Source organism: Anser cygnoides, chromosome 5, assembly GCF_040182565.1.
Source record: "Anser cygnoides isolate HZ-2024a breed goose chromosome 5, Taihu_goose_T2T_genome, whole genome shotgun sequence".
NCBI classification, from domain to species: domain Eukaryota; kingdom Metazoa; phylum Chordata; class Aves; order Anseriformes; family Anatidae; genus Anser; species Anser cygnoides.
Window position 1 is genome coordinate 51,112,693 of NC_089877.1, and position 16,616 is coordinate 51,129,308.

Consider the following 16,616-nt stretch of genomic DNA (forward strand, 5'->3'; position numbering starts at 1 on the left):
GCTTCCACATTAAGATGCTTGTGAAAGGTTTTTTACCTTAAAGGGGAACTTGAAGAAGACAACACAAAGTAGACAGCAGTGGACATTTATGCCATCAGCTATGAATGCTGTAAAGGAAGGAAGGCATGGGAAAGGACTCCTCCTTCCAAGGTCTGAAAGTGATTAACCCCCTCCATGATTTTAAGTGATGTCTCCCTTACCCTAGGAGCCCTTCCAATGTCACAAAATATCATTGCTTCATCCGTCACTCACTCACCACTCACTGGTGTGGTTTGCAGAGAGTTCATTAGGATTTATTTGCCAAATCCAACTTCAAACCATCCTCCACCCAGGGAGGAGTAGACATGGATTTCAATCTACCAGGAAAATATCTTTACCAGCACTCCAGGTCTAATGCTAACTCTCCTCTTGCAGGTTCAGCCTGACGAGGATGTTGGAGGTACGTGATTGTCTGCCTTCAGGAAAGGGAGGGGTGTGAACATGAGTATTCTTGAATACCCAGTATCTAAGGCAAACGCTCTAACTGCAAAGACTTGTCACTGGAGTGTATCCACCCCTCCCCCCCCCACACACACACGCTGTTGTTTTAGGAAGATTGGGCTCTACAAAAAAACTTGTTCACAGATACTAATTATAATTATCAAATCGACCTTATGACCTATTGACTAAAAGTTCTTAATTGTCCAGCCCAGTATATTTAAAGAAAATGAATGAGATACAGCACACTGAAAAGGGTCTATGCCATTCAGCACCTGACCAGTGCTAAATACATTCATCCTTCTTAAATAGTTACTGTTGAACCCAAGGGATGGAACAGTAAGTCAGGTTGATACCACAGAAGACCAGCTGTGTTTGTTAGCAGATCTCTCTTTTCTTGGTGCTGCAGACCCTCACCAGTGCCAAATCTTGACTCTGGATTTTAACACTACCTTGGATCAATAAGGCCACATTAAGAGATGTCAAACTGGCACAGACATCCTCAGAACGCTGAACAATCATTTTCTCATACAATGAAATTATTTTTTTCATTACTAGGCTGTAGAGGGAAGTGATTGTCCCCACTCTACTCTGTAGTGGTGCAGCCTCACCTCAAGTACTGTGTGCATTTTTGGATGCCACAATATAAGGGCATAAAAGTATTAAAGAGCATCCGAAGGATAGATACAAAGATGGTGAAGGGTCTAGAGAGAAAGATATATGAGAAGCATATATGAGAAACAGCTGAGGCCCATTGGTGGCCTGCAGCTCCCTCACAAGGGGAGTGGAGCAGCAGGTTCTGAGCTCTGCTCTCTGGGGACAGCAACAGGACCTGAGGGAAGGGCATGGAGCTGGGACAGGGGAGGGTCAGGCTGGGTGTTAAGGAAAAGTTCTTCACTCAGAGGTTGGTGGTGGAACAGGTTGCCTAGGGAAGTGGTCACAGCACCAAGCCTGCCAGAGTTCAAGAAGTAGTTGGACAGTGCACTCAGAGATATGGTTTAATTTTTGGATAGTCCAATGAGAAGACAGTAGTTTGACCCAATGATTGTTGTAGGTCTCTTCCAACTCATGATATTCTATGCTTCTATTCTATGTTTTTCCATCAAAGACATCCAGGTGGAAGAGAAAGCCTAAGACATCCCTAGGTGGACTGCATTTAAATGTTAATTTTTCACATCATCATCTCTCCAGGACCACACAAGAGCTGGAGGCAGCTGGAGAAAACATTAACATTTTCCTTGCTTCCTACTCACTATTCAGGAGCAGCCTGTTTTTTCATTCATTATTTACAGAAAAGGATTTAAACTATTTCTCTCAGATGGATACTTACCTTGTTTTTCAAAGATAGCATATATTGGCCATTAGAAGGCTAGTATATCATAATTCACTAATAAGTATATCTTGGTAGTTGCTTTCTACTGGAAAAGGGAGTAAGAGCTGCAGTTTTAAGACTGACCACATTATTGCCTCTATCATTTTTTGGAAAAAGAAAATGTTAGTAAGGGCTTTGATATGGTTTTAATTACAGACTACAAATGCATCAAGAATGCGATTGAAATCAATAAGACATGCCATGGACCAGTCATTTTTCATTAGGGTTTACAATTTTTCCTATGAAGAGGATGCTTTGAGTATATTGATCAACAATCAACAACAAAAATGGACGATTAAATTTTACAACAGGAGGAACAGAATGAGGAGCCAAGTCTGTGCCAGTGACTGCTGCAGCCTCTGTGCCATTTTCATGAATATTCAGCAGGGACTTGTGCGTAGCCTACAATAAAACACAGCAAGAATTAGCATACATACAGGATGGGTGTGGAATGAGTAAAATAAGCACTAAGTTAATTGAGCTACTGCCTTTCACAGAATTGCTGGTAGGTCATGAACAACACAACTGTAGCCCATGGAAGATGTTTAGTGTTTAACAATGTTGTCTTAATGAGCAAGTATTCTCCCATTCAGTATTCCTCACCACTGTTTCTACCACAGTAGAAAAATCAATCTTCATATCAAACTGTTGGTACTAAGCTTTGTTTCTCTAACCCCAAAATACTATGTTGTAATTACTGCTTTCATAATGGCTGTTATAATGTTAACATCTCTTCACATTATCTTTTTTCCCCCCAGGAAATGGGATGCTTTCCTCAAATCTGGTCCATCTTACGTGATTAGCACTTGTCATTGTCTTCTCTGGAAAAGGTTTTAAAATCCTTTAAATTACAGAATGCACATGTTATAAATAAGGGCTATTTTTCGTGCTAAATATGTTCATGCAAAATACCCCCAACAGGTATCCATGGAGGCTCCCTTCACATGCAGAAGCTAGGCTGTATTTTGTTCCTGGGACAAGAGATATACCCCTCCCAAGATTTGCCACAAGTCTCAGCCTGTCAGAAGGAAGACAGTAGCCTTATCTCCAGATCTTGTACAAGTCTGAGAGAATTTAAAGTTATTGTACTAGCTAAAGTGTTCTAGTTCACAAACTGCCAACCATTCCCAGTGATAAGAAATATTTCACAACATGACTTAAGGATAAATGGTTATCGAGACCATCATTTCTGTTGATAGACTTACTCTTGAAACCTTCAGATCAGGCTTTCCTGTGATTCCAGACAGATCAGCCCAGTCAGAAAACACATCTGTGACACCCAGATTCATGAACATTTTCTTTAAGTCATAGGTGCCAGAAATAGATAGCTTTGGAATATACACTTCTATCCTCCTGTTAATTCAAAAGAAAATTATGGTAGTTATTACAACCGAAGTATATCTTGAACTCTTCTCGACTTGCTGGTTATTCTTTTGTGCTAAAAAGCCAGTCTTCAGATTTATACAAGATAGCAACTAAAAGACATGAAGACAACAGTCTGGAGGATGGGAAAATGTGGTAGGAGAAATATGGGATTTTTTTTTAATCCCACAACCATCACTTGAATGGACAACAAGCAGCAGTGGTGCCAGCATATATGTGGATACATTTGCATTCATTTTCTAGCCCTGAACGTTTTTCTTTTGGAAATCACACCCCATTTCCCTGAGGGATCTTGTTGCTATGTTATAGCATTACTGCTATTAGCACATTGGATTTGAGAGAAAGGAAGTGGAGAAACTTAATATCAATTAAAAATGCATGAGAAGGTGAATTTCCCAGGTCACAGAGCTCTTCCTTCATCAAAAGGCTATGCTGATTCCAATTGTTGCTGAGAGTATCAAATCAAGTCATTTGACCTGTTCCTTTATACCTGTCCCATTACATAAGTCTTCAATGAGCACCAAAATTAATAACTGTAAAGCTTGATTATAGTATTTAGACTTCGGATTCTGACTACTGTGAGGCATCAAATTAGAACTTACCGTCTTTCAAGTAATTTTTCCCATTTAGACACAGTTTCTTTTGTCAAAGCATTCTCCAACCATTTCATTTTTCCTTCACTGGGCAGGACAAACAACGCTGCAACATCTCCCTTGTAAGGAATCTGCACCACCTTGCAAGACAGTGTCTTGTCAGAGTATGTTTTATAAAAGCTATCTCGAGTCATCATCTTCACTTCAACTGAGGTTTTTGCATTCACATAGAAATAATCCTTGCGAGTCCCCTTCACATTGAAAGGATTTTCCCAGTAGGCTTAAAACCAAGAAAGAAAGAATACAATTACATGCTTATTTTAAGTAGCATATATTAGTATAGTCCAGACTAACTTACAACAGATAAATCCATATATGAAGATTTACACTCATACTCAAAGATCAGAGGTATTCAAAATTCATTCAAGATCTTTGCTGTAATGTGTTCAAATAACAGTCAAATATCCCAAGTTAAAGTTCATATGGACTCACACAACATCTAAGTCAAATAAATTACATGTAGTAACTTCATCATATTATCTTACCTTTTATTTGAGAAAAGTGATGGCTGACCAGAAACTAATGAGTTTCTTTACAATAATTTTGTCTGTAAAGCAAGTTCCACAGCAGATGACTACCTTTTTCCTTTTTAAAAGGTAGTACATTAATCTCCTTCCATGTTTTTTCATCTGTTCTTCATCTTGTAGCACAAAGGAAAAGCTTACATGCAAGATGCAAGAACAACCTGAACTTTTGGGCCGGATCATAACTCCACTATAGTAAACAAAGTGAGTTTCCAGGACTTTAACCTTCAATGCAGGGATCACAATTTATCACAATTTGCCATTCTGTAGTTTTTTTTGTTTGCCTTTTTTTTTTTTTAAGTACTGAATAGAACTAAAATTCAAAAATAAGTAATAGAATGTAAATACTGCTATACTCTGGTTACTTTCTAAGTTTGATCTCTTGTCTGTCCCATCATAAAGAAAAACCTCAGACTGGTGCACTTGAGACTAGGGTACCTAGATTTAACAGAGTACTTGAAGTAAAATCCATTTTACTGAATGTTCTTTTATTTCCTAACATTGCCTTCTGGGTGGTAAATTCAATTTATGTCCTGCATGCTGCTACAAATTGATATAATGTTTAAGAGTAATTTAATCATTGACAAATCAGTACATTCTCAAGTATCTCTTGGTGTGTATGTGTATCTATAAATAAAATGGGATGACAAGCTGTCAAGCTGTAAAGCATTTAGATCCCAACTCCATAGGTATGTACCCATCAAACAGATATGGACTGTAAATTAAAGTGTTTAGCAATTTTTGATAATCTCCTCGGATTTTATTTTGCTACTTCATACAGCATGTAAAAATATTGCAGAATAGTTTTTGAAATAAGTAGAAAGTCTGATAGAAAAATTTACAATTGCGTAAATCTGTTGTCTTCTGGCAATTCCATAAGACTTGAAAATTGCAAAGTGAACTTGTGTCTGCAAGCTTAAAAAAACTAGGTTTAGAAAGAGTTTCAAAGAATAACTTTCAATGTTTCTTATAATAGCTTAATCTTAACACTGTCCTTTCTTTTAAAAAATAATTCAGAATTAATCTGGGATGTTTATTTCAGTCCAGGCCAAACTGAGATATTGCAATAACATCTGTATAACTTACCTTTGAAATAAATATAGTTAACAAGTACCATTAGAGAGTTTGGATCAAGGTCTGTAAGTATTTGATTTATCTTCCCATGGGTTTGGTTCTTTATGTGATCATTAATCACTTTTTTAGCTTCAGTTGAATTCTGGAAGTTACTAGAAATAATTTTTCCCTTGTACGTTTTTTGGATGTCCTTCAGAAACGTTTTTAGTGGCTTCAAGTGTTCATCCATGAACAGGGTGTTCCCCATGCTCAGTTGCACCTGGCTGCCAGGACGGTTCAGTAAGAAGAGGAGATGACGAAAGCCATCATGTATCTCCTCCTCCCGGGTGCTGGTGAGATTAAAGGCCAGCCCCTCCAGCACCTGAACCCGGCTTGCAGCTCTGGAGCCCAGGGCCAGCAGGGCAAAGGCAGCAGACACACTGACTGGGGAGAAGAAAATGTTCTTGCCAGGTGCCTGGGCAGATGCTTGCCTGTAAAACCTGAAGGCAAAGTCCGTGTTGCTGGGGACTATCCGTTGGCAGAACCCAAGAGGATCTCCCTCATGGGAATGCTGCTCCTGGAGGTGAGTTGCCTGGGGCTCGTCATCACGGTGGTCAGGCTGGACCACGCTGTGAACAGCAGGGTAAAGCACAGCAACCACCAAGGTGGTGAGGGTGGCCTTCATCATCCTTTGCAGTTACTGCAGGGACAAAGAAAGAAATGGTTTCAGGCCCTGTAGAACAGTCAGTCAACATCTCATCTTTTATTTCTCTCTGCTACTACCTTCAACAGCTATTTGGTAATCGTTGTTAATCTCCTGATCTTCGCCTTTTCTATGGCAGTGTTTTGAAATGCTGCCGCTTCTGACTGTAGATGTAATTCCTATCCAGTACTACCCACCTCAGTTCGGCTTTCCTCCAGCTGCAGGAGTCCTTTGTTACTGGAATCTTGTGGAGAGAAAAGCACGTGAGTATTAAAGAAAAATCAGAGGAAGAGAAATTAAAAGGTTGGTTGTTTTTTCATCTCCATTTTATGGTGAGGTACCACATTGGGAGCAACTCTTACTTCTTTTATGTTTACCTCAAGGAATTGACGATTATCATATTAGTGCCTGAATGATATTTATGTCAATCACCAAGCTATGTCAATGGAAAAAAAATACAAGATTGCCACAGCCAGAAGTCATGTGTCGTCTCTCCCCCACCCCCCAATCCTGCCTCACTTTAACATACAAAGTGAGTAATTACAAGGGAGCAAGTAACGTTTTTCTGCATCAATACCTGGTTACATCAGAATATGTTGCTTTATTTTAGTAATATTTTAAACCACTGCTTCACCGACGCATGCCTTTCAGATGGTTTCCTCTGTTTGTACAGCCCCAGCACAGCCAGAGGGTGAGGCCACTGCACTGGGATTGGCCCCTCCTGTCTCTCCAAACTTTGTATAGCAGGGAAGCCTGTTTCCATGAGGCACATAGTACCTCAGCTAGAGTCACTCGGGAAAGAGTCTGGGTTGTGGTATCTTTCTCATTTCTGAAAATTGTTTTCATTTTTTGTTTGCTGATGGCTTCTATTCTTACCTATTAGACTAAGAACCTGTAGGTATGCTTTGTAGTGTCCTTTGTAGTGTCTAGAATGCTGAACTTATCAAATAACAGGCGAGAGCTATTCCAGTTAAAATTTGTACTAAAGACTAGAAAAGCAACTCCAAACAGATTTCACCCAGTATCTTACTTAAAGTAGAATAGCTTTTGGGAAGAAGATTGCATGAGTTACCTGATCACCTTACAGCTGGTGGCTAAGGCATCCAGAGACACAGGCTCAGTAAAAGCAGGAGGGATTTTCCTTGGGATTTCAACTAACCTGCATCAGCATTCTGTCCACTCAGATTTGGGTGAAAAGAACACAGCTTGTCCTTCTGCAGATTTACTGTGAGATCTGAGTAAATCAGGACTTATGGGGAGCTTGGCATAGCAAAATTAGCTGTATGAATCCTGCCTGGACCACACTGGTGTAAATAAGACACCTCACGCACACCAGAGTTTTGGTTCATTGTAAGCTTTAAGGAGCCTCACTAAGGATAACAAACGAGACTGACAGTTGGGAAGAATATTTTCCCTCTTGTTAATGAAGCAGATTTATTCTAGATGTGAAAGAACTATTTTGGATAAATATTCAGAAAAGAGTTATACTTGTGGAACTTCTATAATATATCCCCACAAGTTGCTATTCAATATTTCTTGAAATTAAATTCTGCTGTTGAGTGCTTAGAAACCAGGTCTCACCCTTGAGAGCAGATGTGCTTCATGACTCACTAGCTAAATGCCATATAGCTGCATCAAAATATTTAAGATAAAGATATCTGGGTACTTACATTGTATTCAGAAGGGTCCTGCACTCATATGGGTTGTGCTGTTCCTGGCTGCTTTACTCATACTGCTGTTTTCCTCTGTTAAACATTACATGGCCTCAAATATAGATTATCTAGAAGGACAAAGCTGAATGCTGATGAAGCTAATTTTCTTGGCTATCATATTCATATGTCCACATCTCTACTCCAAACAGAGCAAAGACCATCAGACCAAGCCAGACAGTAAAGTGGAATGTTATGTCCCAAACAGTACGCAACACCTAAACAAATATTAATTAAAATGAGATTTGGTGCCAAAGACAGTCACTTTTTTCTATGTAGTACCTGAGACAGAAATTACCCTTCCTCTGGAGATGTCAATTCTGCCCAGCACTAAGCTCTGACAGGCAGGGGCAGGGCAAGGGAGCTTTGGGGAACACCTCTTGTTATCAGCCATGCTACCCAGCCTACTGGACTCTGCTTAAGGTAACTTCTTTGAGTATCTGATCATATAAACATCCTGTAAATGGCTCCTGGAACCACTGACAGTTGTCATGGGTCTCTCTCTTGAAGAACATTGTCCTTGTTTTCCCACCCTGTTACACATCCAACCCTTGATGTCGGCTGTTTAAGTTACAAGAAAAACTCTATTAGAATTAGGATATTTTCCTTTATGTTATTTCCTTACTAGATTATCTTTTTTGTTGTTGTTGTCATTGTATTAGAATGTTGTAGTCATATATTATTTGAGGAAATATATATAAGGCAAGCTACTTTCATAGTGACATAATCATCTTATGTTTCCTACCAAGTGCTGCCTGGACTCAATTTACATCCTCTAGATCTGTCTCTCTTTACTGGAGTAAAGAGTCTACTACTGTTATAAATCTCCTCTGTTAAATGCCTAGTCTCATCAGAAACTCATTTCTTAAGAAAAATACAGAAATTACATAGCTCTTTACAGGCCAAGTTTTTCAGGTAACAGGTTCTAATAATTTCCAAAGATAAACTTGTTTATCAGCATTTCCTTCTCTCAGCAGAAGAGTTTTAAATGTTTCTGTAGATCTTACCAATCCCAATATTTTTTAAGTGCGCCTACTGTGACCAAATAAACGTAATACATTATACAAGCACAAACCCATTGCCCTCTGCGTGCAAGCACTAATAGAAGTACACTAAATATATAAACAATCCAATATTCAGAGCACTGACTTTAAAGAGCACCAGTGCCCAACAACACATTTCTGATGAGATAGAATAAAGACCAGTTATAATGATAGTGAGGACTGTATAGTTTAGTATTCCTTATCACCCTTACATGCTGGACCACATTTGCAACAAGCTCACCAGAGCTCTTAAAGAAAAATGCCTGTAGAATTTCATTCAGTAGTTCCTATAACAGACCCTCACGTATTCTGAAATTAAACTAACACAGAATGACAGTCAATCTTGAAATAATATAACAGGCGAGCAAATGTCTTGTGGTATTCCTTCCTGTGTTTAATAAATCTTCACTAAAGATCAATCTGTAGGCCATATTTGAACGTCTCTAGATTCTAATTGCAGCTATGGCAGTGTGTTAAGAACTTAACATTCTGCCCTATAGGTTGAAAAACTTTCAGGTAGTACACTGCTTTATCTCTTCTGAACACATTAAAAGTCTCTGAAGTTCTTTCTGCTAAAGGAAAGGACTTTTACCTCAAACAGACTGTGCTCCTTCACTCTCCTCTTGTCTCCATGAGTTGTGCTACCCCTTCCCCCCAAATACGTTTGTTCATTTTTCTTAGGCATGCTGGTTTCACTATCATTTTTCCATTACAGAAACTGAAAGACAATGTCAAGATAGAGGTGATATTGTAATACTGTGTTTAACCTTGGTTATACAGCCAGAGATAAAGCTAGCACCTTCTTCTAGATCATATTCATTATCTTCATGAAACAAGTCTTCCCAGCATTTTGCCTTGTTAAATCACGTTCTTCCACCTAGTCATGTACTATACATTGGTTTCTACTTACGCTCATAAGCCAAGTTTGACACAAAGTCATAGCTTATTCAACATTTGTGCAAGCAATATATATACATAGTTCCGTCACACAGATACTTCCCTTGTTTCCCAAGGATAACATTTTTGTTGAAGCACAAAAAGAATGATTACTAACCCAGAGAGTACTGGAATTAACATGCCTATATCTTGAGCAGCATATCAGCAGAAGATGAAAAACACCAGTGTTGGGAGACGCAAACAATTATATTGCCATTCCATTGCTCTAGAAAACTCTAGAAAAGTATCTTATTTTTACTTTGAAAAGGTTGAAAAGGTCAGATTGCTGTTCAACTGTGGTTAAAAAAGCAAATTCAATACTAAGAATTACTTACAAATAGAGAAATACGGAACAAAACATGTATCAGTATGCCTCTGTACAGCTGCAGGATGTGTTTACATCCTGAAGATTGCGTGCAGTTCTTACTCAAAATTTCAGGAAGAATTTCATAGAATTGGAAGATTTACATAGAAGGATGGCAAGAAAGACCAAGGATTTGAAATTACTAAAAAACAACCGATGAGCAAAAATGAATAGCAGATGACTGATGAGCAAAAATGAATAGCGGATGACAAAGCACTATCTCTGAGCACAAATCTGAAAAGCATCTAATGAAACAAACATACCATGTTCAAAATAACCAGATCTTCATCCAGATGTTAAACAGTGGAGCTCTTTGCCAGAAGGCATTGCAAATACTAAAGGGTTGACACAGCTTCTATTAGCAACTGCATAAAGTCACAGAATAAAAACCCACTGAGTAAGTTACTTTTATTTATTTATTTATTTCAGATTGTCTTTAACCAACAAGTCTTTGGGAAAAACAAAAGTATCCTAGTTTACTGTGTTTAATGTTGTGTAGTTATTCTTTGGACAGCAGCTGTAAACCACTTTTGAAGAGAGGCATCTAGCACGCTTGAAACACTGGATCTGCTTGCATGCTAGCTCAGCCTCCAGTTACAGAGCAAGCTCAGCCATGTTTTCTATACACATATGCACTGATATATTGAGAGAATACATGCTGGCAAAGGTCTTATGTGTAGGGCTTCAGAATCCTACGTCAAAGTGAAGGAATGTGAAACCTCTTCCTAGTGATTGTTCACCAAACATTTAGAAAGGAAGGGAAAGGAAGTGCACACCCATGTTCCCCTCTCCCCCTCAAGATTTGAGGGAAGGACCATGATAAACTGTATCCTTTTCTTCAAGGGTGTGTCTTCAGATACAGACGCAAAGCGACATAGAATAAATCCTAAATCTCAGTGCTCTTGAAGTGTATGACAATAAAAAGCTATACAAAATTTTCACATAATCTGCGTATGAACAGATATGTTAGTTTACTTTGTGACTGATTAGACTGACTAGATTAGCTCTTTATTGTGTGCAAAATTTAGGTGACAATGAAGTACTACTTGTACCTGACATCATTTACTTTTCAACAATGGAAAACCAGAATATCTGGCAGTCCTCTGAGTCAGGCTAGGTCAAGAGCAGACAGAGACAATACTGAGAAGTGAGACAGAGGGAAGCTTAAGGTACCAAGAGGTGGGGGTAATAAAGAGGAATTTCATCTCTTTGAGAGATAGCAGAGTGAGATGCTGACTTACACACAGTATAGGCACTACATAGAGCAAAGGACACAGAACGCTTGTTGGATCTGAAGGAGAGCAGTAAAGGAGAGAAAGAAGTCCTTCTGGCCCACACAAAATTAAGTGGGAAAAAATATATGAGGAATAACAGTACTGCTTTAAAAGCAACCAGCTTGGTTGCTTTACTGGATACATTTCCCTGCCCCACAGCTGCTACCAGGACACTGACCTTTTCTGTAGGAGCTATCCTCCTGGCGTCAGAAATCATAAGAAGTCACAAGCCTCCACCACCCTTAGGAGTCCCCACTTCCCAGACTCCACCTGCCCCTCCAGCAGCATAGCTGGGAGCTTACAGTCTTGCATCAGTGCCATCTCAGCACTTCTATGGGCTCCACCCTACCACCTGCTGCAGGAGCTGCTGATCCTCCCTGATCAGTAGCCAGCTGGTATCCAAAGCTCAGAGCACCCCTGGATGAGAAGTAGCTGAGGGTGCTCTTCAGAAGTTGTGAGAGCCTGTGAGAAACCAACACCTCTTGTAACTGTGCTTTCCTGGCAGACACAAGCACCCTCAGCTTCCTCTCAGAGTTCCCAGTGATGCCCTCATGATCCTTTCAGAGATGGAGCTGGCTCACACGGACTCATCTTGGTGTCACACGTGCCGTCGGCCTGCTTTTAGGCAGCAACTGTTACAGAAAGCTCAATAACTTCTGTGAAGCTAGTTAATGAAGCAAATGTGTGTGACTAATTTTTCTAGTCAGTTGCTCTGCTCTCTTAAAAATGGGCATTTTACTTTTAATTCATATAGATTCAGCATCCATAGTATCGTTAACCAATATTGTCTGATGGATATAAGCTATCTTGTACAGGATATATTCTATGTAATTCTCAGAGGCTGAAATGATTTTTTTGTGTGTGTGTGTGTGTGTGTGTGTCTGTTTTCGGGGGGGGTGAGGGATTGTTTTTGTTTTCTAAAGAATGGGCCTCTTCTGAACAGGAATAATCATTACAGAAATGGCAAAAACAGTGACAATACTGCCAAACACAGTTTTCTATTTGCCTGTTACTAGAAAGAATGACTGCACTTTAATTATAGATACAGATAAAAACTATTGACAAACAGGGATTGGCAGTAGTGCAGGGATTCAGGAAGAAAACATCAGTATGGAAAGGTTTAATCTCCTAAAGGGAAAAACAAAAGAAAACAAAATAGTAAGGTTAGTCAGGTTAGTCAAGGGCTAGTCACCCAGGAATTGCTGGGTCATCACGTGAACTGACACTGTCATCTGTGTTGATGGAGCTGGCAGATGATGCTTTGCCACACCTGGGAGCTGCAGAAGCTGATCCTCTCCTGCCTGAATTTTGGTCAGCAAAGAATCTGGGAGTAGAATACTGGTGTTTGGCCTGAGAGCTTGCTAAATCTTAAATATATTTTGTCTGTTATAGCTAATAAATTGTTGCATCATACTTTTAAGTTGTGCATATCCTGCTTGCAGGATACCAGCTAAAAATACCCAGCTAAAAATGTCTCCAAACTGCCTCCTAAAAGAGCCTGTAACAATATCTTCTGTTTATTCTTTTCTCTGGCAAGTGGAGAAATAAGTGATAGTTTGCAGACCAGGAGTTATAACAGTCCAAATTAACTATTTTCCTGGATTTGTACATTACATTTTTGATGAAAATATCAGCACATGGAAATCTACCTATTATTAGGACTAGTGTTTAGAGCAGAAACGACCTCTGACTGTTTAGTCATCAACGGGATTTTTAGTTTTTTTGCATGAAGAGGATGCTGTGGGTATGCTGATCAACAATCAATGAGAGGAAAGAACTGATGAATTTAATGACAGAAGGAACAGAAGTGAGATCCTCTTTCACAAAAGTAACTTCTGTAGCAGGCTCTATGGGATGAAAAGTAACCATTTCCATTTCAGCAGGAGATAAAAGTCAATGATGCAAATAAATATTTAGAAATCCTGGCTCTCTCTCTCAAAACAAAACAAAACAAAAAATAAAATAAATTAAAAAAAAACACATGAACTACCCCCCAGAGAAAAGATTAATGAAAAGCCATTGATAAAATAATACATCCCTTTGAGTTTGTTAGGATCATTGCCTGTGGCTGAAAATATTGCACAGACAGATGACTGAGTTGCATGAATTAAACAGACAGGTCACTAATTCCACACAGAAGAAATCTGAAATCCACTATTTTTCACTACTACTCAAGCTGAAATTGGTCTGTGGTACAACTACACCTTGAAGAGTAAGTATACTATGGAATATTGAAACAATGTAGTCCTAATGGTGGTTTCTTCTCCATGGGGAAAGGATAAGGGGCTAGGGGGCTATATAGCTTTCCTAGCAGCTTCTAAAGCTGTTTAACGCAGCTTTAGTACTTGGAAGTCCTATAGGTAAGACCAAAGGTTAGTGTCCCTGGATGCTGGAAGTCTAATGAGACACATCAGCTTAATGAGAGAAGTGTCTCCAGCATAAACGTCTGATTTACCTCTTTATTCTTCAACCCAATCTTTTGAGTAGCAAAAGTGGTTAAAGGTAGTTTAAAAGCAACTTTGCTGACTATGGGGAGCCTTCTTAAACCTTTTCCTGGTCAAGGTTTTCATAGTCCATACTATCCCATTACTTTTTTAACAAACTTACTTTTGAAACCTTCAGTTTGTGCTTCTTTGTGATTTCTGGTGGATCAGCATGGTTGGAGAATAGCTCAGTAACACCCAGCCCCTGGAGGAATGTCTCTAGGATGTAGGTGCCAGCGAAGGACGTTCTTGGAAGATGTAGATGCATCCTCCTGTTGAGTCTATCAGGAAATGAAGGTGAGTCATTATACTGTGGCAACATCCTGGAGAACTTGCTAGAAGTCAGTGAATAAAGATCCTTGTGCACAGGAATTTACTTAATTTATTTGTGCAAGGGAATTTACCTAATTTCTTTGCTGTTTGGAGGGTAGCTCTATTGCAGCTTAAAAAAAAAAGAAGTCTGGTGAGGGAACAGGTGAGTTACTTTTACAGTGAGGCTGAACTGGGAGGGCCATGCACAGTGTGCACCACCTTTACAAAGGTTCTAAGACTGAGGAGTCTCACTCAGTGCAAATGTGCTTTACAGTAATGTATGGAAGACATCAATGCTCTTAGATGTGCAGTGTCCAGAATGAAATGGGTTGTGATACAGATCTTCACACCTCTTTGTGTTAAACTTAGAGTTTCCCAAGCAGGAAACCTGTGCAGCAGCACAGCCAACAGAAGAAAAAGATAACAGGAAAGAGACTCAGTGCTGTAAAGAAGAGTTGTATACAAGGGCTGGGAGTAATTCTGGGTTCCTTGTATGATCAAGGTGAACCCAAGCAAGCATCAGTACTGTGAGTAAACTGGCAGAGACACAAATGCAAACATTTTGCCTGTTCAGGCATTCATCTGTATTATTCTCTTGTTGAAAATCAACATGGATTGATTTTGAAACTTTCAAAATCTGCTTCTCTGCTTCAGTTACCACTGTTTTCATGAGATGCTGCTTGAAGTCTCTTGTACATGGAGGTCAGCAAGAGTTTTGCAAGCCAGCAGCTGCTCCACTACAGGGGCCTATGTGTGGTGAGAGTGAACCTGCAAAATGTGCCTACGAAGACACTTAGATTTATGTCTTAGTTCATTCCTGACCATATGACTGTATTCACATTCATGCCATTCACGCTCCAAGCAGCTCTAATACTAGCTACCTAGTTCCCTTCATCAGCAAAAGCCCAGCAAGCCTTGCAACCTCTGGCAGCCCAAGCTACGCCCTGCTGAATTCAACGTCCACCCCCAGAACCACTCTATATAAACATTTTCTCAGGCTGTTACACAATTCTCCTGTTATTTTGGACACTGAAAGAAAAGAAAAACAAACAAAAAAATGATGTCTCAAGGCAGCAGAATGTCATCCTTTACAAAGGAAGACTAGGAGTGAGGGCCTGTAGAGCAGATACAGCCACCCCACTCCAGAAGATCTATAACATTCATATCACATACCTGGTATGGATATGAGCCACTTTGCATCAGCTGGCTAAAGGGGTCAAGGCTGTCTTCATGTCCTGTCCACAAAGACAGTGTACACATTGTCATAGTTCACCATCACTTACCTCAACACCAAACTGGAGCTTTGCTGAAAGGATTCAGCCAATGTGGGGTTTCTGAGGGGGACCCTGGAGCAGGAGTCAGTGTTACATTGAAGAACCTACCTGGAGTATGTCTTGAGGACATACATGGTTGCAGTCAGATTTTTCCATGAATTTTGATTCTTAGAACAGAACTAAAAGATGTGCCTGCCCCTGTCCTTCAAGTCCACAGTCCCTCAGAAGGGAAGGAGAATGGAATATATACCACACTCAGCCTGGTGATGATTCATGTAAAAAATCTTTCCTGCTTTTCTTTTCCTAAAAATATTTGTCTTATCCGTGTTACCCTGTTTGATAGAGCCTGCATGCTCATTTACACTGTAGATGGAGATTAATGAGACCTCTAAGTCAGGAGATTGCTAATTGATGAGTCTTTAATATAATAACTTGCATAACTTGAATTTCAAAAACTGACTATAGGAATTACAGATTATGAATGTGATTGTCAAATTATCCAGAAGGAACTTATATCTATGATTCTTACTGTGTCCAGATAGAACTGGGACTTGTATGCCAATCAAGCATAATACAGCAGGAGTTCAGTTCCTGACTGCCCTTAAAATCATGTCTGCAGGATACTGAATTTCATATTTCATAGTTCTAAGATGCATTCAAGATTTACTTTAGTTTTCTCTTAATAGACACCTATCCAAAAAACTCTCAAACAGAGAAGCACACTGAGAAACCACTCTATTATAAAGAGATGAGCCAAAATGTTTTATTACAATTTTGACATTGCAAAGCTTCAGAGATAATACTTTGCCTCTAAAATCCCAGTAAGGAAGGTATATAATTTCATTTTATTTCATTCATTAAACCATGTATAGTATTTATGGATTCAAAGAAAAACTGCAGAATTTATATATTTTCTGGTTGTCTCTGTCATGTAGAAGGCAAAATTCTTATACTGGAATGGCTGGAAACAGAGTTTCTATATCTATGTTTATAAGCCAAAACAAAAATATCTTCATCTGTACTTCATGCTTAGACTTGGCAGATGCCTGAAAGAAG

General features: G+C 39.3%; 1 protein-coding gene across 4 annotated transcripts; it reads right to left on the reverse strand.

Moving 5' to 3' along the window:
- Positions 1-369: 369 nt before the first annotated feature.
- Positions 370-14,328, reverse strand: LOC106036374 (alpha-1-antitrypsin-like). Of its 4 annotated transcripts, none has more exons than XM_066998292.1 (6): positions 14,099-14,328; positions 6,363-6,409; positions 5,496-6,162; positions 3,835-4,105; positions 3,055-3,202; positions 370-2,251 (listed from the first exon to the last, which is right to left on the reverse strand). In XM_066998292.1, the coding sequence occupies exons 3-6, from the start codon at positions 6,148-6,150 to the stop codon at positions 2,060-2,062; spliced, it is 1,266 nt and encodes a 421-aa protein (XP_066854393.1). In that variant the 5' UTR covers positions 6,151-6,162; positions 6,363-6,409; positions 14,099-14,328; the 3' UTR covers positions 370-2,059. The 4 variants fall into 4 exon arrangements, with proteins under 4 accessions (XP_066854393.1, XP_013037227.1, XP_013037254.1 ...); XM_013181773.3 differs by lacking the exon at positions 14,099-14,328 and adding an exon at positions 11,670-11,911; XM_013181800.3 differs by lacking the exon at positions 14,099-14,328 and adding an exon at positions 7,836-8,122.
- Between the last annotated feature and the right edge of the window lie 2,288 nt (positions 14,329-16,616).